This window comes from Taudactylus pleione, unplaced genomic scaffold (assembly GCF_031769625.1).
Source record: "Taudactylus pleione unplaced genomic scaffold, aTauple2 ptg000381l, whole genome shotgun sequence".
In the NCBI taxonomy this organism is placed as follows: Eukaryota; Metazoa; Chordata; class Amphibia; order Anura; family Myobatrachidae; genus Taudactylus; species Taudactylus pleione.
In genome coordinates, this window is record NW_028284782.1 from 11,625,108 (window position 1) to 11,646,277 (window position 21,170).

A 21,170-nucleotide genomic window follows, 5' to 3' on the forward strand; every position below is an offset into this window, starting at 1 on the left:
AATTTAAAATGTATCCGGTGCTGGCCCCTTCACTTTGTTGGGACTCGGACTGAGTGAGGGTGGCTAAAAGCAAGATTGGCACTGCTGATAAGGAACAAAGGGGCATGTATAGTGATGTCAGTATCTGTCTCTGTCTCAGACACTGCGAAACATAGGACAGGGAGAAGCGAGGTGACACTGACCTGACGTTCATTGCTCAGGTCAGTCAGCTGACACAGACTCAGTTATCACAGGCAACCACCCGCCAGCCCCAATTCAGTGCAAAGAGGGGAAAAATTCAATATTTTATAGCTAATCTTTGCCCTTAATATTTTTTTCACTAAAAATATGTAAATAATCAAGTTTTTTCCTATTGCCATTCCTACTGAGCAGTGACAGCCTGTGCAGGCTCACTGTACAGACAGAGGGCGTTCAGGCTGCAGGGAAGGAGGGGAGCTGCATATGTGACAGGCAGCCTTGGCTATCCTGCGGAGCTCTAAAGTTGGGTACACACTAGACAATGTCCAGTGTGCCCCACATCTTTAGCAGCGGGACCTGGCGGGGAAGCCGGCATCGGCAAGTGCATACACACTTGCCAATTCCCGACAGCGACAGTGCGACGGTGGGGGCCATGCGGCCCTCGCTAATGATATCCCTTGTTGGACCTGCAAACAGGTGGGACGGAGGATGTCGCTGTGGGAGTGCACATCGTCAGCGACATAGCGGGTACACACTAGACAGTCAGCTGGTCTCCCAGCCTGCACTGGTGCCCGGTTGTCACCTGACTGGGTCCCAGGGCAGGATGGGATGTCTTCTGACCAGAGCCACGGAGGACATCAATGGAGCACCAATCACCGTAGGTAAGTGTAATTAAGGGAGGGGGGGTCACGGGGGGTCCTCAATTGCGGGGGGCGGGGCTTAGCGACGGTCGGTTGGCGCATGCGTTGGCACTTGTCACAGTATTTTTTGCGAAAATACCATGATAAGCGTGCGGAGGGGATTCGCAGGGACAGAGCTTTATCGCAAGCTCTGTCCCTGCAAGGGATTTTTAGTAATTCCCTGTGATATTGCCTGAATTCGCAATGTGAATTCAGTCGGTAATATCACAAATGCGGATTGTAGTATATAGAGCCCTTTGTCCCTTACATTTCCTCTCTACCTTCCTGTCCACCTCTTCCTTGTTTCAGCTCTACCACATCAGAGTAATCTAGCAATGTAGGTTTTGTCACTCCTAGTTGTTTTATTTATGCAAATAAGATGCACATTTTGAATAAGAAAGTCACTCTGTGTGGCCGAGTCACCCGAGACTGGCGCACCAAAGAGGGGCTATTTGGTGAGACTTGAGTAACAATGTATGAGGACACAACTGTACACCCAGAAGTCCCTCTATCACAAAGGATACGTATATGTAACCGGTAATTGGCGGAATTTACGGCAGCAGAGTTTGTGATGCTTAATACATTGCAAACAACAATCTTTTAATCTCTAATTTCGTTGGCAACACCTCCCTATTTGATGACCACACCTACCCAAAGGTTGGTCACCCCCCTTCAGTAGATCCCTTCCATTGCATTTCCCTAGTGGGCCCTTTATGCCCCAGTCCGACACTGCACGCGATTTAGAGGTTTTGAAACAGTCATGCATCAATAGCAGGTTGTGATCTCATCCTCCACGTTATACCCCTTTTACACCAACTGAATAACCCGGGTTATTGCCGGGTCGACCCGGGTCGATGCTCTGTGTGAACGTCTCCCAGAAAAAATTACTCGGGTTGAGAGCAGGGTTGAACACGGGTTGTTCCCGGGTCATGAGGCAGTGTGAACGGGTGCTACCCTGCTTATTTGACCCGGCTAGCTCTGAAAGATGCTGATTGGAGCTTCTGGGGCACAGGCAGGTGATGTAATTTGTCAGTGCCCTGCAGAGAGAGACACACGAAGCCATCGCTTGCCTGCCTATCCTTCTACACCACAGCAGCCTGACCAGCAGCCAGAAAAGCAGGCAGGCACACAGCCTGCCACAGCCAGAACTGCAGGCTGCACCACAGCCTGACCAGCAGCCACAAACACAGGCTAATACACAGCCTGCCACAGCCAGAACAGCAACCTGTAGCAAAGCTGTAAGCAGTCCCCACCCCTCTCTTTTGTAGCCTTTTGTGACCTCATCTTTGTCAGCCCTTAAAAAAGTCAATTTTTAATGACATCTATAGGGAAAAGCAGGGATTACCTGGGTTCAGTGTGAACGGGGCAAACCCGGGAATAACCCGGGTCTAACCCGGGTCGAATTGCAGTGTGAACGGGGTCTGAAGCCGAGTTCGACCCGGGATTAACCAGTGTTCAAATTCCAGGGTCAGACCCTGGATTTTGGTGTAAAAGGGGTATTAGTTAGTAAATCCTGTAGTATGAAGGAGATAACTGCTGGTGATGTGGTATAATGCTTTTTAGTACATTTACCCCCTGGAATTAAAGTAAAATTCCTTATTGTACACAGGCTACTGTCTAGATCACATTTTTATATAAAATCAAACGTACTTTTCCTTTTAAATTCATGCATTTACATTTTGGATTTTAGCTGTTAGGCTTACAAAGCATTCATTATTCATTACCTTAAGCTCTACAGTCTGGATATTGATTGCAACACACGGTCCAACAGCAAATCCTCTAAATTGCTGAGACTGACAAGGACCAGTAGATGGTGCTACAATGCTTTTCTGAGCTGAATATGTACCCTTAATATTAAATGGGTAAGAATCAGTGTTACTCATGGTGTCATTTTCACAATACATTCCAGACCTAAAGGCACATATCTCTTTACAGGAAATAACAATATAATATTGGCAATTTGCTGCAATGAAATGAAAACCTGTGATGCATGGTGATCAAGAAGTAATTTTAAACAGTAATACATCCCTGTACTGTGATTCCTCAGGACATCACTTCTCCATAATTGCCGGATGCTCTGTTCGTTTTCTGAGAATGTTATTCCTTTCTCTGCCAGTACAGCAATCAAGTGAATGAACTATCAGGTGCTTTACAGATTACCCCTGATAGTTATTGCAAATAATGAAAAATCGTTTTTCATTTTAGTCACACTGTACAGGAACTTGACAATCGGCAAAGCCTATGTACACAGACAGTGCTGTACTGTACTGCAATCTAGATAAATAACAAATTGTTATGTTTACGCAGTACCATACAACATGGCAGAAGATGGGGAGGTTTATAGTAAGAGTTTCTTAATTTGATTATTTTGTAAAGACTAACATTTTCAAACAATTTTTTCAATAATTGAGCTTTTAAAGTGCACATGTTATCTGCACACATCTGAGTCAGCCATTTTGTGGGATGAGACAATATTCAGGAGAATGAAGCCTATCACAAGGAACCAGTGACATCATCAGCAACTCTGTCTCTGTGATATCACTGGATCCCATAGGCTACAGTTTCACAACCGTGCACATGACAAAACGGCTGCATCCATTTACTATAGATGAAAGTTGCATATTTTTGCATTTCTAGACAAAACATATATAACAATGAAAATTACCACTTACAAACAATTTTTGACAGGCCACTGTAATGTACAGAAGCAAATACCTAGGCTCAAGCCTACAACATTGGAGATAGGAGCAACAGCATTTAGCTTTATGTTAGGGCTACCTCCTTATTCAGGCCTTATTCAGATCAACAAGGAGCAATAAACGAGCTATCTGAACTTTGGCAACACCATTTTGCACTGCAGGGTGGGTTTTTAAAATGTACAGAGAGATTTAGAGTTGGGGAGGGGTTTGTCCTAGCCAGGTAGGGCCAGAGCTACAATTAGGCAGCTGCCTAGAGCGCCGTCCCCTGGAGGGGGCGCCGCAGAGTCCATCAAACAAAATAAAAGAGGTATGTCTCTAATCTGCAGCAGCCGTCGCTGTTCAGGCTACGCTAACCCTACACATGACTCCACTGGTCGCTGCTAGTACCAGGTCTCTGTTGCAACCACCGGCACTGGGGCTGCCAGTGCTAATTTAGCAGCACTAGTGGGTGTCCCCGGGCTCTGTCCTCGGGCTCTGAGGAAGACAAGTGAGGGGACGCAGCTCCAGATTTTTGTACAAGACTTTACTAAGAGACGGAGCCTGGCACCAGCACATCCCCTGCATCCCCACTGACAGCCCCCCTATTCTCAGCCTCCTCTCTAGCTCATGCAGGGGGGTTTCTGAGTACCTAGTAACCCCCCCTGACGGAATGTTTCCCACTGACATCGGCAGAAAGGGCGGAGCCAATATGGCAAGCCCTGTCCCCATATCACATTACATCGCGAGGGGGCTAATGATGAAGGTGTCCCCATTAGCAATCTGCAGCAGCTGTCCTCCTCTTCCTTGTTTCAGCTCTACAACATCAAACTGATCAGAGTAATCTAGCAATGTAGGTTTTGTCACTCCTAGCTGTTTTATTTATGCGAATAAGATGCACATTTTGAGAAAGAAAGACGCTCCGAGTGACCGAGTCACCCGGGACTGGCGCACCAAAGAGGGGCTATTTGGTGAGACTTGAGTAACAATGTATGAGAACACAACTGTACTTTACATACACAAAGAGGCACAGGTGGGGGCCCTGAGCTAGTATCCTGCGTATGGCCCTAGAACATCTTAATCCGGCTCTGGTCTAGCTTCATTTTAAATTTCAGAATATAAACAGCGCTGCGCAGGATTTGCCCTGCATGCAAAACAAAAAAATAAATGCATTTTAATTTCCATTGCAACATAGGGGCGTATTCAATTAGTTTCCCATCCGCGATACTTTTTCGCATGCCGGACTTTTCGCCTACATCGCGTGTTTTGCATGTGGAAAAGTATCAGGCGCGCTCCCACTATTTGCCGTATTCAATTAGATAGGACGTGAAAACGGCACCCGGCAAAACTGAAACAGGTGAAAAGTCCTGTCAAAAATGGGGAACTCAGCCTGACACCCCCCAAAAGAAGCACTAACATTGGGGAACACTATAGATGCCCCCGATTATTATTATCCTTTATTTATATGGTGCCACAAAGGTTCCGCAGCGACTTACACAGTACAAAAATGTGCACACAAGAAAAACAGTTGAGAATTTTTGAGAAAATAAGTACTCCCAGCAAATTTGGGGTACTTAAAAATGGGGGCTAGCATATTTTTAAGTTGCCAAAGTGAAGATTTAAATTAAGTTAAAAAAAAACACCTTCCGCAAGCACCTGCAATCATAAAAACACACCTGCCCTATACTAGGGGACACCTCAGAAGTCTATTTTGCTAGTTTTTAAGTTTGTCCCCTAACTTTGAACTTTTTCACCCCGCAAAATGAAAGTACTTTTTTGGGGTGTTCTAAAGTATTTTTATTGACACAGTTTATCTTTGGGGGACTGTCGCAAGGGTGTAGGGGGGTTTCCCGAAGTTTGCACCTCAAAACCACAATTCTGCACTTTTTCCGCCTGCTATTCACAGGCAAAACTTTTTTGACGATTACATTGCATTGACTTTTTACGTACGCAAAAAGTCTTTGGAATTGAATACGGCGGAAACTTTCCACCTGGCGAAATGACGTCATCGGCGATACTTTTCCGCGGATTCTGACTTTTCTCCTCTAATTTAATAAGGCCCATAGTTTGTTCCAGGGAGAAAAAATATCCTTTCTTTTTCATTTGCTCCTAACTTTGAATAAGGACCATGGTGTCTACAGAAAATGAGTCTAAAAAAGTTACCATGTATCTGTGGGGAATCGGTATGTAATGCAACCGACAGCGGCAGCCCTACGGGTCAAAATCCCGACTGCAACAGGTAAGTACTCTAACCCACCCCTCTCTCTACCCTAACCCTCCCTTAGTGGTGCCTAACCCTAACTTCCCCCCTAGTGCCTAACCTTAACATCCCACCGTTAGTGACAAAACTTAACCCCTCCCTGCACCCTAAACCTAACCCTCCCGGGGGGTGCCTAACCCTAGCACACCCCTAGTGGTGCCTAGCCCTAACCCCCCCCTTTCCCTACTCTAGCCCAACCCTCCTGGGAGGGGGGGTTCCTAACCCTAAGTCCCCACAGGGGTCCCTAACGCTAACCTTCCCCCCGCGGCTAGCTGCTAAGACACTCGAGTTACCTTCGTTCGTTATGCCAGGTGTCGGGATTTAGTAGCGGGGCTAATGATAGGTGTCGGGATTTCGACACCTATCTTTAGTCCCATGTCGGGATGTGTCGGGATATCGGCGGGCGGGATAGCGCCCGCCAGTATCCTGACCGCATCCCATCTGTGGCACTCTCCATGAACTGACAATATGAAAAATCGGGACGAAATAGTTCATGAGCCACTCAAACAATGGGACGTTTGAGAGGTATTATTCTGCCGCAGGCACAGTAAGTAGGTTCACATACACCCACCCACCCCACATGGACTTTTTTTTCAAAATGCTATAAATATGCTAGAAAGTTATTTTGATTACATTTGTCTGCAATACATAGAGAAAACCTATTCATTTACTGCCCCAGGTCTGCCAGGTCCTCTATTCCTGGAAACTGATAGATACCTGAAATGCATGTACAAGTGAATTACACTTGTATAGTTTCAGAAAATTGAACTGAAATTCAACATTAATGTAAAAAAGTAAATAAAAGATGTAGTTTTTTTCTTTGCTAGAACAATTGTGTGCTGTGTGTTTCACACAATTTTCTAATTAAAATCACAGAGAGCAGCCAAATCTATCTAGAAAATAATTCATAATAAATTGACCACATGGACATTGCTTGCGTTTTATTGTAGAAAAACTTGTAGGACAAGGAGTATTGACGGTGTCGGAACTCCCTGAGGCAGCAGAGGTACCAGCCTCCGGTAGCCAGCTGTCAGGGGGCACCAGGCAGCATGGGCACACAGATAAATCAATCTATAACTGCTGCTAGCTGGCTGGAGACACAGAGAAAGGGGGGCTGGCAGGTGACACAATGGGGGGCTGGCTGGAGAGACAATGGGGGCTTACTGGAAACACAATGGCTGGCTGGCAGAGAGAGGAGGGCCGGCAATGGTGGCTGACTGGAGATTCAGAGGGTGGTTGGCTGGAGAGACACTAGGGGTGCTCGCTTGAGAGACAAATGGGGCTGCCAGGAGAGACAGTGGGGGCTGGCTGGAGATAAAGGGAGAGGGGAGCTGGCAGGTGAGACATTGTGGGCTGGCTGAAGAGATAGAGAAAGGGGGGCTGGCAGGTGAGACAGTGGGGGCTGGCTGGAGAGACAGAGGTGAGCTGGCTGGAGAGACACTGTTGTATGGCAGGAGAGACAGTGGGGGCTGGCTGGAACTAGAGACACACGGGGTGGCTGAAGCAAGCCAGAGCTTATGGGGGATGGGGGGCACCACCATCTATTTTGCCTACAGGCGCCTGGCATGAACTTACGCCACTAAGTATTGATTACAAGTTTTTCTAAACTGTGAAAAATAAAAAACGCAGGAAAGACCATAAGTATGAATGCACTAATACAGTGTATCTACCTTCAGAATTAAAACATTTGCACTTTCTCAGATCTGAGGATTGCAACTAATGGAGCCCATAATAGCCCCATCTACAACGGACTGAGACAATTCCTCAATCTGTTGAGGGCAGGGTCATGGAATCGGGAATATTCAACATGTTGAAAGATCTCGATTCCGTGATCCCGACCCAAAAAAGGTTGGAATCAGCAAATCGAGGATTTTTAACATTGAGCATTTCCTCGAGGGATCGTCAGAACAGATTGGGGAATCAGAGAAATGCTCCTCAAATGTACAGTATGGGCCCCTTAAATCAGCAATTACACAAAAAAGATTCACAGATTCTTTGTTTTTTTTCCTATTTAACAATTCTCCAATCCGCCAATAGGCGATTCTTTGCACCGATTTGCAGATTGTCTTCATCCAAAGATCAGATCTGCAAATCATGAAAGTGCTTATTTTACTAGTAAAATACTAATATTCTGCATTACCACACACTATCAAGCTACAGTCCCGATGAAATCCAACATGTTGGACAACCTGATTCACTTATTGGTCGGAATTGGCAATCGGTGAACCCCATACATTGCCGATTTTTTTACACAATCATCTGCAAAATGCAGAATTGCCCCAATTGATTGATGATGTATGGACCCTATTAGTGAAAGAGCTGTGCCGAATGATATTGCTCGATTGGAGCCAAGACAGGCAGCAGTATACAGTATTTGATACAGGAGTTAATGATAAAGAGATAATGATGATGTAGGAATGAAGGGTTAAACATGACTGAAAATGGGGGTTTCATGTGGAGACTAAAGAGTAAACAGAAGAATTCTGATGTGGATTGATTGGGAGTGTATTGTCTGTAGAAGGGGTAAATAAGAAGGTGTAGGATAGATGTGTGACACATTATTTATAAGTAGATACCATATTAAAATGTTTTAAAATGTGCCTGGCTTCTAGCTTATATTATATTTTGTGTCACCTGTGTTAATATAATGGAGGGTTGGGTCTATAAATATTATAGGGGCATCATATTTTAAATGTGGGTACTAATAAAGTAATGTCATGGCTCACCAGGGAAAATAGGCTAAGGTGTCACTGTGCATGAAAGGGGCCGTCGCCTGGAGTCCCCCATATTTGGCCTGCTTCAGGGGCATGGCCGCGTATCACACCCCTGTTGTCGTCATGCTGGGGGCTTGCCCAGTGCTCCGGAAACTGCTGGGAAGCCCCCAGTCTCTCAGGACATGGGGGTGTGGAGTCGATGACTCACGCCATCACCGCTGCTCGCCACTTGGAGACACAATCCGAGGAGGTGACACCAAGATAGTAGAACAGCTCTGCTATTTTGGTGTCACCTAATTGGATGGTGTCACCCGTGCGACCCGCAGCCCCATAGTGACACCACTGAAAATAGACCAATTTATAATGTGTAAATGGTTTTAATTCAGTGTTGGGGCTGGTTGATGGGATTGAGGCCTATATTAAACATGGGAGCTTTTCATTTAATATTGGGGCTGGATGGGAGGATGAAGGTCTAGAGTTTACATTTACACTAAGCTTTCAAAAGCTGAATAGTGCCTATGCCTTATCCAAATAGGTCCCCAATAGTCCAGAATAATGATAAATAGTAATTGTTCTTAGTATAGTGAACACTGCAAGAACAGTTAGAAGAACGCAGCCAACTGTCCTGATTTAAGATCTACAGTGTCCATTACAGGGACTCTGATGGCGTGGCATGCCTACAACATAAGGCCACTTTCAGCAAATATTCCTATAGATATATATAGGTAAGCCTGTGAGCAGATGAGCTTCAAACCAAGAAGTACATCTTAAGTTTAATTCTAATGTGATAGCAATTGTTAGCTTTCTAATTCTGAGTGATAGAGTAGGATATGCAGAAAATTGCGGTACTTTGATGGCAGGCTGAAAGCTTAAATGTTTTGATCAAAATATGAACTAAATCCTCATGCTTTATTATGGTGATTGAAGAGGATCAGTGAGATAGATAGATAGATAGATAGATAGATAGATAGATAGATACTATAAATTCAAACAAAGTAAGGCACACTAAATAAATGTGATGCCACAGATCATAACAATAATCACTAAAACAGCAATGATTCACATAATAAACAATGAGATAACTCAAAGGACTTATTTTAAATTTATTAAAATTAGAGGGCTCAGCAGCTGCAATATTTTGGAGATATCGCACTGCTGCTGCTGAGTCCTCTATTTTGAAGACATGTAAGATAAGTTCTTTGAGTTTCATCTCATTGTTTTACATGTACACAGTTCCCAAGCTTAGAGGCAGCAGATATTCTCCATACACACTAACACTTCAGCTAGTAGCTACCAAGAAATGCCTTAAAAATTCAGACCATAATTTGGACCCGAAGTGAACTGCTATTGACACGGACCTATTACATAGTTTCTGGTCAAAATATACCACAGCTCTGTGGTGAGATGACCAGCTGTGGCAACAACATCTTAGGTTTTACCCTCCTACTGAGCAAACCAGAATTCCCAGCCAAGCCAAAAGAATGATTGTTCATTTTGGCGCTGTTGTACGTAAATCAACAGCAGATTCACAATACCCAATCAACATTAGATATGGCCAGATTGGTATTTTTGTTAAAATGGACTGGCCGAAAACAACATTTAATAAATAAACCCTGACACCAACATTGTTTCAGGACTAGGGGAAATGCATTTACAACTTACCACTGACAACTAAGCAGGCCCTCAACAAAGGCTTCCAACACACCACCCTCTGCAAACCCAACTTTTAGCCATGTCCGCCTACTCCCATTCTGACCTTCTCTTTGGGGAAACATACACTTATTACATATACTCCCCCATACACCTCATATCTAAACAATATGTCCTCGTGGATGGACTGCTGATCTTCATTTTGAGCTTTGGATGAGCAGTAGTAGCTGCTGATGTTGCTAAGATTGTTTACTTTTACTATTAGTAGATAGTGCAGGCAGTTACATTCTAATGCACTCATTTGTATATCACGCATAGAGCCTTATTGCTACAGTATGTTTTACATGTTTCATCTTATAATAACTGTTATGTGGCTTCCTGACAACAGTCTACAATTATGATATGGCCCTATGTATGGGCAGAAATAGTATCCTTTTCTGATACACTTTGTGATGCAACATAAGCTGCATACACATGGTCAGATTTTCTTAAAGATATGAACGATAACAATTGTAAAAATTGTTCAATCATTCATATTGTTGACATGTAGGGCATGCATCGACCAACGATGCGCGTGCCCGCATGTCAGATAACGAGATTTGACATCGACTGTGTTTGCAGACAGATTTGGACGATTTAATTCATTTTAATACTGCCAGAAATCGTTCATCGTTGATGAAATCGTTCAAATCGTTGATGAAATCGTTCAACGAAAATTTTGAACTGACACATCTGACCATGTGTATGCACCAATACACGTTGTATTGTCTAAAGCCACAATAAAAATCTGTTTTTTTTAAAAAAAAAAAAAGGTTTTAAGGTATTGAAGCTCTGCCATATGTGGGCTGATGAATAGTTGGATCTAGGCACATTTGTGGAGTGTATCTTGCCTATTTTCACACTGTGCATGTTCAGAACTAGCATACGTAAGTACAGGGCGCTATGCAAAGCTGGACATTAGCATAAACACACCAGTTTTCAGACTGATCGTTTGCACCAGAGTTAGGGCTGGTACAAGTCTGCACTGATAATGATGACGCAATTACGGCCAAACTGTGATCAACTCGGGGTCAACTGTATTCCAGCTTCTTCCTGCCATAATTACAATTCCATAGACAAAAAACCTTAAGGTTTCACACGTCCCATTAAGGCTGCTTAGACATTATCTGAAATTTCACAAAACCTATTGATTTTCTGCCACTCAAACTTCAAAAAGCAATTAAATTACGATCATTAAGGCTGACGCCTTAATGGACGTGTTCCTTGCGCAATACAGATATGGTATGCCATCATACCATGTGGTTAACTGCAGATTCAGCACTCTCACAGAATAAGATTGCTGTCACTCACAAGATGGTGGAGCTGCTAATTCACAGAATTTGTGCTCATTGGAATACACACAGGGTGTGATGACATACCATATCTGTATTGCGCAAGGAACATGTCCATTAAGGCGTCAGCCTTAATGATCGTAATTTCATTGCTTTTTGAAGTTTGAGTAGCAGAAAATCAATAGGTTTTGTGAAATTTCAGATCATGTCTAAGCAGCATTAATGGGACATGTGAAACTGTAAGGTTTTTTGTGTATGGAATTTCATAGCTTTTTTAAAATATGTTAACTATCAGGGTTTGGATGAGCAAAACGGGCCATCTGCAGGGGAGAAGGGCAACAAAATGGTACACTAACACAGGTGGAAGAGTGGACAGCACACAGGAGGTTGGTTTGGGAGGTGCAGAGTGCGAGAAAGCTGTAGGCGTGTGGGGTAGCGGCAGCAGCGGTGGTGCAGAGCAGTGGCAGCGGTGCAGTGCAAAGGGGGCATCAGTGGGCGACAGAGGGCTCACTGGTAGTGCGTATGCACCTGAGAAAATCAAATTAATAAGTCACAGATGCACAAATGCAGCAGTGAGATCCATCTACGCATCTGTTAAAAATTTAATGTGTTCAAAAACAAAAAAAAGTCGTAGAAGACCCCCTAGAGGACAACCAGCACCGGGCTTTGGAGCCCCAGTACTGGTTGTGCTAAATACAGGGAACAAACAACGTGGGGGTCCCCTGTATTAAGTACAACCACCACCAGGCTTTTCAGAACCAGTCCTGGTTGCCAAAATATGGGGGACAAATGATGCAGGGGTTCCCCGTATTTACGTCGTTTGTCCCCTGTATTTAGCACAACCAGTACTGGGGCTCCAAAGCCCGGTGCTGGTTGTTTTCTGGGGGGCCGGGCCACGCCATTTTTTTTTAAATTAAACACTGAAGCAGGTATCATGGATCTACCAGATCCGAACCTGCATTCTGTGTGCTGCTACCTTCCCCGGGTCCTAACGCCTGCACTACCGCCGCCCGCACTGCTGCCGCTAACGCCCGCTACCGTCCCGCAGCTAATGCCCGCTAACCCCTACCCCCTCTCCCCTGCATCCCGGCCACAGCAAACGCTGGCTTCCTGCCACCGGTCCCAGCCCCCGCTACCGCCCACAAACGACGGCCATCTTGCTGCACCCAAGTGAAGCCACTATGACTACACCTGCTGGAGGCTCCTACTGAGGCTGCGCAACAAGTTGAAAAGTCCTATCTCTACAATGGCGCATTCTTGAGGTAATAGTTTAAAAACTGTAACTTTCTAATTTACCTGAACCCCAAAAAGCACGTACCCTGGCTCAATAGCTACTAATAAAACAAACCCCAAGTCTAAATTTGCCACCTACCCTGAGTTTTGCCTTCCCAAAAAAACCTCCATTGACTACAGCGAAAAGTTGTCCTAATTGAGAATGTCAGAAAAATGTGACAGTTGGAGCTTTAGATTACTCCCAAATCCTCATTTTTTATGTTTATGCCCTGAAATTTGGCATGCAGCACCGTGCGACAGTTCTACCCGCCCCTACCAAATTTCAACTCAGTACCACCTATAGCTTTTGAGGTGTAGCCCCTTAAACATCCTGACCCCCCCTTCGGAATTCTCTATGGAGAAATCAGTTTTTTTAGATGCAGCCTTAATATATATATATGACTGTGCCCTTATAATATACTGCCTGAAGTAAATCTGTATGATTTACAGTTCCTTTTGGGCTACAACTTGGAGAACATTAGACTTTTAAATAGGTATAAAAGAAGATTTAAATAAGAATTTATTTGTCTAATATATAATATATAACAATGTGGATGAAGTAGAGTTAGTAGAAAAATATGCATACATTACAAAAAAAGAGGCGCACACAAAAATAGTGTATTTCTGCCTATGGGCCTGATTCAGAGATGGAAGCAGTTCATATCACTACTGTGTCTTTGCACCCAGACATTGAATTACATTGCTAACATAATGTGGATTTTATATATTATTATTATTATTATTATTATTCAAAGTATAGGGGGCACTCACACTCTTCTCTTTAAAAAAAAAAAATATTAATTATTCACCATGTACAGGTATAATCACCTAAATAAAAAGATGGTTGATGTTTCACTCCTTGGTCATAACCTCCATAACAGCCAACAATCCAGTGAAGACTGGTGAGTGTCCTATTTTTTAAATTATCTTGATGTTTGGATATGTTATCCTACCTGACGACATATTGCACCCGATATGTTGCATTATGTCAGGGTTTTTTCCTGTCTCTGTATATGGATAGATAGACAGATAGATAGATAGATAGATAGATAGATAGATAGATAGATAGATAGATAGATAGATAGATAGATAGATAGATAGACAGACAGATAGATCCCTTTAATGAATAAATGAGGACTTACTCTGATATATATATATATATATATATATATATAAAATATAATAAAAAATAGAGATTGACAAGGGTTTTAATAAAACATTACCTCTTCACAAGATGATGTTGTTGACAAACTAAAATGAGATTCACTGCATTCAAATACATCATCATCATGTGTTTCAGGGAGACTTGATTGAGACATAAAAGAGTTTTCAGGATTTCTCTCAAAAACACCATCCAGCTGTGATTCATCTATAGTTTCTTCTTGAGAATTATCAGAGGAAGTGTCAGAGCTTATATGAGAACCAACAGCACTATGATGTTCCACAGCCTGCAACAATAAAAATTTTGCTTGCAAGGAACCTTGATGAACTTCATCCATGCTACAGGTATTGTCTAAATGTATTGTATCATCAATTGTTTGTGTAACCTCGCACACTGGGTCACCTGGCTCTACATTTTCTGCAGGAAGGGGTGATGTGTCCTGTACTGATAGATTATCCTGGGCATGACTTTCCCACCAGTCTGAATTTGGAGACTGAGGGAGTTCTGAAGGAAAAGTCAAGGCATTCTCATTTTCAATGACCAGAGGTTCTTTGACAGAGGAGTTCTGTGATCTGGGAGTGTGTGGAGTTGATTGAGAAACCTGATCCTCTGATGTAGATGACCTGGAATAGCCTCTCCATTTTCTAGCTGCTACTGCCATGTTACTGAAAAACTTAAAGACTCCACTTAAGTTTTTGGATTTGCCTCCACTGGCAGTATCAGATGTTTTACCCACATCAACACTGTCCTCAAACCTTTGTTGTGTTTCAGCAGAGAAAAAATGTTCTGTTGTGTTCTCTATATTTTGGAATGCATTACGTGGAATTTTATCAAGCCCCTTCGAGTTATCTTTGTTGGCTAGTGAAATACCCTTTAGATAGCTCCACATATATGAACTCCTGCCCCTGCGATGTTCTGGTGGAATTTTAAGTCCTCTTCTTTGGAGCTCTCCTTCAGCAATAGTTGAGCTCTTAGTGTTCATAAGTGCATGTCTACGACTGCTAGCCATGCTTTCATTGTCTATGAATTCAGATTTGCCATTCATTCCAACACTGATATCCCTTAACCACTTGTTCTCAGTGGAGATACATTCAGAGATGCTAATATTTAATTCTACATCTTCAAAAGAGGAGTCTAGGTCATCAATGTAACCTGCGTAGGAATGTCTGTATGGTCTTTGTCCATCCACATATTTCCTTGTTCTGAACAAAGCACTTGGGATAGTAAGTTCTATATCCTCTGATTGATGACTTTGGGCCTTTGGCTTGGAATTTTGTACTACTGAACTCTTGGAGAAAGTTGCAGAACGTAATCTTTTAAAAGATCTCACTTTGTCCATGAAAGACAGCTTAGGCTTGGGCTCACTAATTTCACTTGTGAGTATCATAGACTGTGGCCTCTTGCTACGCCCCGAGTTGGCTCTCCGTCTACTCACAAAGCTCCAGATGCGGGTTCCTTTAGCTTTCTTTTCATATCTATGAGTGTTATGATCTGTCTCAAGCTGGGTGGAAACCCCACCCACGTCACAGTGATCAAGTTCACAAATTGCCATATTGTCTGTAATATTCTCCTTGGGGTAAACCTGAAAGCTTTTGTTCATGTAACCATTGAGGATTACATCAGAGTGGCTCTTTATATCGCCATTTATAACTTCCATTGCTCGCTGTCCTGCTTTTCACCACATCCCATAACCGTGAGGTGGAAATGCTATAGAAGAAAGCTAAAAAAAAAAAAAGGCAAATGTAAGAAATATAATAGGATAAACATCATTATCACTGAATGTTAATTGACAATAAACAATTGGAGCGTAGAGCTAATAATTAGTTTAACAAGAGATTCAGCACCTGTACATCCAACTAAGCAGAAGTGATTACCTGTGCCGTGTACGATTGTTCGACCTGTGATTTACTGACATGCAATTATGTGCAAACAAACCCCATAAACAATTACTCTAATTATATGGCATATTACATCACAAAGCATGATTGAAACTTGTTTTATAGATTATATGTTCCACAATGTACATAGAATTATCTACCGTAACTATATATAATGCCAACATTTGAAATTGACATATTCACTTAATTAGTGACTTTCACATTACATCACTTTTATTATAAATGTACCCATAAACTTACCCATATGCTTCACGTTATAATTCTAACAAAGTTAATAGGCGATTTAAAGCACTCTAATCCTATTTCATAATTCCCTTTGAATACCTCCAATGGAAATATTAGATATGAATATAATAAAATCTTTACTTAGGACTTAGGTGAACTCTATGAAAGCAGGCACCTTCATTGAAGTTAGAGAAGTCAACTCCTCTTTAGTCTCATCTCCCAGTGCACTCTTGTCAGTCTTATTTCCATACAGTATTAGTAGATGCCCTTATGCAATGCCCACTATAGTGGTAGTGCCCCTTATGCAGTGCCTACAGTGGTAATGCCCCTTATGCAGAGCCCACAGTAGTGGTGCCCCTTATGCAGTGCCCCCAAAATGCCAGGTGACAGTAGATGGGCATGATATTACTGGACATATGGGCTGGCCAAGTGGCCCAAAAATATGATAGCATTGAAAGAGATTGTACACACAACTCGCTAAAATTCCTCAAAATCTGTACAGAGAGAAAGCATTATCCTAAAACCAGAATATATTTTTCCTTCAATGGGTATTGTATGGAATACGTATCGATATACCGGAACCGTGATGGCATCATCCATGTTCAAATGAGACACATGCCAGACTGTCTATAGAAGGGTATTTACTTATCTAGGAATCGCTTGACAGATAAACAGATAAGCATCACTACTTTTTCTTTTTGGTACAAGCAATATCATATACATACTGTTACCACTTGTACACTCTTAAATATGACTCTATTTGGTGCATGCCATATATATATATAAAAAAAAATTTGCTAAGGTCTGTCCTGTCTCCAACATGCATGCACAGTTGGAACACGACCCAATGGCTCACACTGTTAAGGAGACGGGAATGAACTAGTACCAGAGAAGATGACTGTGCCGCCGGGACTGGGTGGGATAAACCAGGCGGAGAGACAAAGCCAGCAGGATGGGGGCAGGAAGGAGTGTAGGAGCGGGAGAGAGCAGCAGAGAGGGGGGTGAGATGCAACAAAGCAGAGCAGTGGATAGAGAGGGTTCAGGCCTGAGCGGGGACAGACTGAGGTGACCGGGCATATGCCGATCCCTTTAGTAATACATGCTGCATCTTTTCACTTTAGAACCGGACATCTGGTAGTGTGTGTATATTATATATATATATATATATATATATATATATACATACACACACTGTATATATTATATATATATTTATATGTATATATATAATATGTATAATATATCGATGAAACAATGGCGGCACTCTAGCATCTTTCAGATGCAAAAGGAATCAATCTTTATTCCAACGTTTCAGGACAATGCCCGTCATCAGGGGCATTGTCCCAAAACGTTGGAATAAAGATTGATTTGCATCTGAAAGATGCCAGAGTGCCGCCATTGTTTAATCGACTGCGTGTGGGATTATACTCCATGGAGGGCACCGGAGCAAGCACCAGATGATTTGTTTTCTTAGTGAGTGCTGGAGATTTGGCTGTTATATATATATATATGTGATCACAAAATACGCGCCATAGAGTTTTACGCGCTACAGCGGAAGTTGGGGAACCAGTTTTCAAAACTCAGCGGTTCCTGCAGTGTGCAGTGCCGCAGCAGCCAATCATCACCACTGGTGGCATCTTCTGAACCAATTGCCACTGGCAGATTCTCATCAAACTATTGCTGCTGGAAGCGCCTCCTAACCCCGCTGGGTACAGACCGACTGCCTGTAGATGGATGCGAGAACTACAGCTCCCAGAATCCCTGTGTCCGCCTGCCACTCCCCGCTCCCTTGGACTCTCGCTGTGCTTCCCTCCCCAATCTTAGCCTTCTCTATTGAACCTCCCACCTCTGCACTGTGCCTCCGACTCCTCCCCGCCGGCTTCCTCCTCCTGCAGGCTGGCAGCACATCCTGTAGGTAATGATGGTGGCTACATTAGTAACAGTGTGTATGCTGGTAGTACAGTGCTGCTGTGCATGTGAGGAGAGCTTGGGGACAGGACATGTACATACTGCGCAGGCACTGATCACTGAAGAGCTGGCAATCTACCTCCCTCTTGTGATCAGTGCTTGTGCAGTATGTACATGTCCTATGTATCTGTGTGCAGGAAGTGGCTGTGTGTATTGCGGGGGGATCATGCACTGGTGCCCCCAAGGCTATGGAGAGGGGTAATAGAGGCTCCGGACAGGGTGGGGAAGAGGAGGGGGTGCACCCCGTGTTCTACTTCCCCCCCCATGTGTGTATGTAGGGGGCAGCCATTCCGCCTTATGTACAGTGACCAACTGTGACACTGAACGAGGTCGAGTCTTCCTAGAACGCACCCATTGCTCCAGTTCGTCCCAGAGCTTCTCTGTGGGGTTAAGATCTGGACTCTGAGCTGGGCAGTACATTCAGATTACTGAATTTTCTGTATACCAGCCCAGATTTGCCATGGAAACATGACAGGTGGGATTGTCGTCCTGAAAAATTTTTTTGTTGTTTCCGTAGAACTGCAAGTGCATAGTCCTCCCTATGGTATGAAGTCGGAATGACAACGGTCTAAATGCTGACTGTCGGCATCCAGATTGTCTAATCCCGGCAAGGGTCTCATGACAGGCGTCGAAATCCTGATGCCTGTCACTTTACCTACGCCGGGAGCCCGACGCCCGGCATCCCGATCGAAGGTAAGCCGGGTGCGGACAGCCACGGGGGGGAGGGCTAGGTTATGGGCTCCCGGGGGGGGACTTAGGGTTAGGCACCCCCTGGTAGGGTTAGGCTAGGGGAAGGGGGGGTTAGGCACCCCCTGGGGGAGGGGAGGGTTAGGCACCCCCTCGGGAGACTTAGGCTTAGCCTGCGGGGAAGGGGGGGTTAGGTTTAGGCACTTACAGGGGGTTAGGGTTAGGTACTTGGGGGGGAGGTTAGGGTTAGGCACCCCTAAGGGAGGGTTAGGGTTGGGGGGGGTTAGGTTAGTGAATAGGAAAATACTTACCTGTCGGAATTAGTACCGCCGGTCTTCCAGCGTCAGCATTAGAACCGCCGGGCATGCGTCCGGCGGTAACTCATACTGATCCCCTCCCTACATATATATTACTTAGAGATACAACTAAAAAAGTAAATATACTGTATGTATAAATGGGATACACAAATGTCAAAATAATGTTCTACAGCAGCTGATAAACTTTGCATCAAAGTTTAGGTTAAATAATAAACCTATATTAATATATACTGTATACTAGCAAAAGGTGTTGCATGTGCAAATTTATAAAGTAAATACTAAAATTGTATAGTCAATAAATGTTGATGAATGCTTTAAGCTAATGAAATGTAGGTGAATGTTAGGTCTTGCCTGTATAAAAACTAAATATGGCTAAAAAAAAGTAAAAGATGAATGATTAACAGCAATTAATCGTGGTACAGACTGTAGCATAATAATTGCTAATATGATTTTGAATTATTTCTTTTTGGTTCCTGTGGAGATTATAACTGATAGTGGGGAGATGGTGGAGTATGAAAGTCAGCCTGATAAACTCAAGCAACTCAGTCACAGCAAGCTAGGGTCCAGGTAGTGTGGCCGGTCGATGACCACACACAGCCAATTTTCTGCCGGTTTAATTGACAGATGGACATCTGTATCAATTTGTGTAATGGGCAGATTAAGTAACTAGGTATTGATTCCAGAGCTCTGCAGACACAATTACCTTCTCATTTCACTTTCTCTGAGGCTGTAACTTGCTTGTATGCATTACATTGCATATATTGATATGTATAAAACATTAACAGAGGTCATTTATCATTGTGATAATGTAATAACGCCTACATTTAAATTGAATAACCCGAAAGTTAATACTTATTAGAGGAATTCTTAATTTGCATATGGATATTTCTTTATTTGTATTTCATGAAAGCAACATATTAAAGACCCCTTGTTTCTTTGTTGCATTGTCCATGTGCTTCAGACTCTAGAGATGAGGGGTACTGGTGATTACAGTACAACTCCTGTAATTGTATTTTTGACCAATCAACTATAGCGTGCTGCGTAAATATAGTCATCACTTCTGAAAGCTGGCCAATCAATTAGGATATTTTTTCCACATCCTGACATATCAAAATAAAGTTCAAACTAGTTAGTTCAGAATTAATCTATCTGGATGGTAAAATGTAAAAGGTCTTTGTTGTGACACTGGACTGGCCTGCTGTGTTCATTTTCATATTCTCTTCTAGAGTGTTCACCATCCTGGTTGGTTCGGGAATGTCCGGTTTCTGTGTCGGGGGACCAATAGAGGAGATGGGAGCTGATGGCAGCGCTGATGGAGTGATGTCAGGAAGAGTGCTATGCCAATCAGGGGAGTGTTTGACCAATCTTAGTACTGTAATTGTTAAAAGAGCTGTTATTTCAGATACTCGGGAACGGTGTGGAGGTTTATCGTCTGAAGATTCCTGTATTTGTGAGTTTTGTGGGTCCCTAGTTGATGAGAACTGTATCCAAAGGTATCAACCTAAATATAACCCGTACTGGTGTGGGTATCCTCTAGAGGATTATCTTAGCATGACAGGCAAAGTTTTAAATCAAACTGATTGTTGGGTGTGCTCACATGTGCCACAGGGTCAACATAATGTAGGGTTGGTGCCATTTCCACTGAATACCACGAAAATTTTAGAATTGCAAAAAGGGAAAATCTTGGATGGAAAATTCCTCTCATCCAGACCACCTCATTTCAAATTATACCAATTCCAAGCAGATAGATCACTTTTGTGTTTGAACATAACCAGCCCCAATAAACCAGGGAATTGGGAAGTGACGGGGAATAATCAGACAATGACTTTCTCACTGAGAGCTGATATTGAATCTACGAATCATGATCTGTTACGCTCAATTATATCTAATGGGAGAAGCTTTAGGTATCGTTATACATTGAGTTCCACCAAAGAAATTATAATACAACCAGAAACTTGCATGTACCAGATGGAAGAGCCTGAAATAGGACTGTTTGCAAGGGAAATGTGTTTAATGATAATGATGCATTCTATCCCTTATGTTCTCCACGATAATGTATATTTTATAGCGTTCCCGCTAGGCTGTTTTAGCGGGGCGCGGCGCCCTGCCCTCCTTCTGGAGGGCAAAAAGCACCCTGCCCTCCAGGAGGAGGGC

The 21,170-nt window shown here is 43.2% G+C and overlaps 1 protein-coding gene across 3 annotated transcripts in view; it reads right to left on the reverse strand.

Moving 5' to 3' along the window:
• ARHGEF9 (Cdc42 guanine nucleotide exchange factor 9) overlaps positions 1–21,170 on the reverse strand; it is a 500,659-nt gene that overhangs the window by 379,453 nt on the left and 100,036 nt on the right. For all 3 annotated transcript variants that reach the window (XM_088445573.1, XM_088445574.1, XM_088445572.1), the window contains exon 2: positions 13,983–15,641. In XM_088445573.1, coding sequence (XP_088301699.1) covers positions 13,983–15,578 — 1,596 coding nt within the window. In that variant the 5' untranslated portion in view covers positions 15,579–15,641. The remainder of the gene's footprint in view (positions 1–13,982; positions 15,642–21,170) is intronic.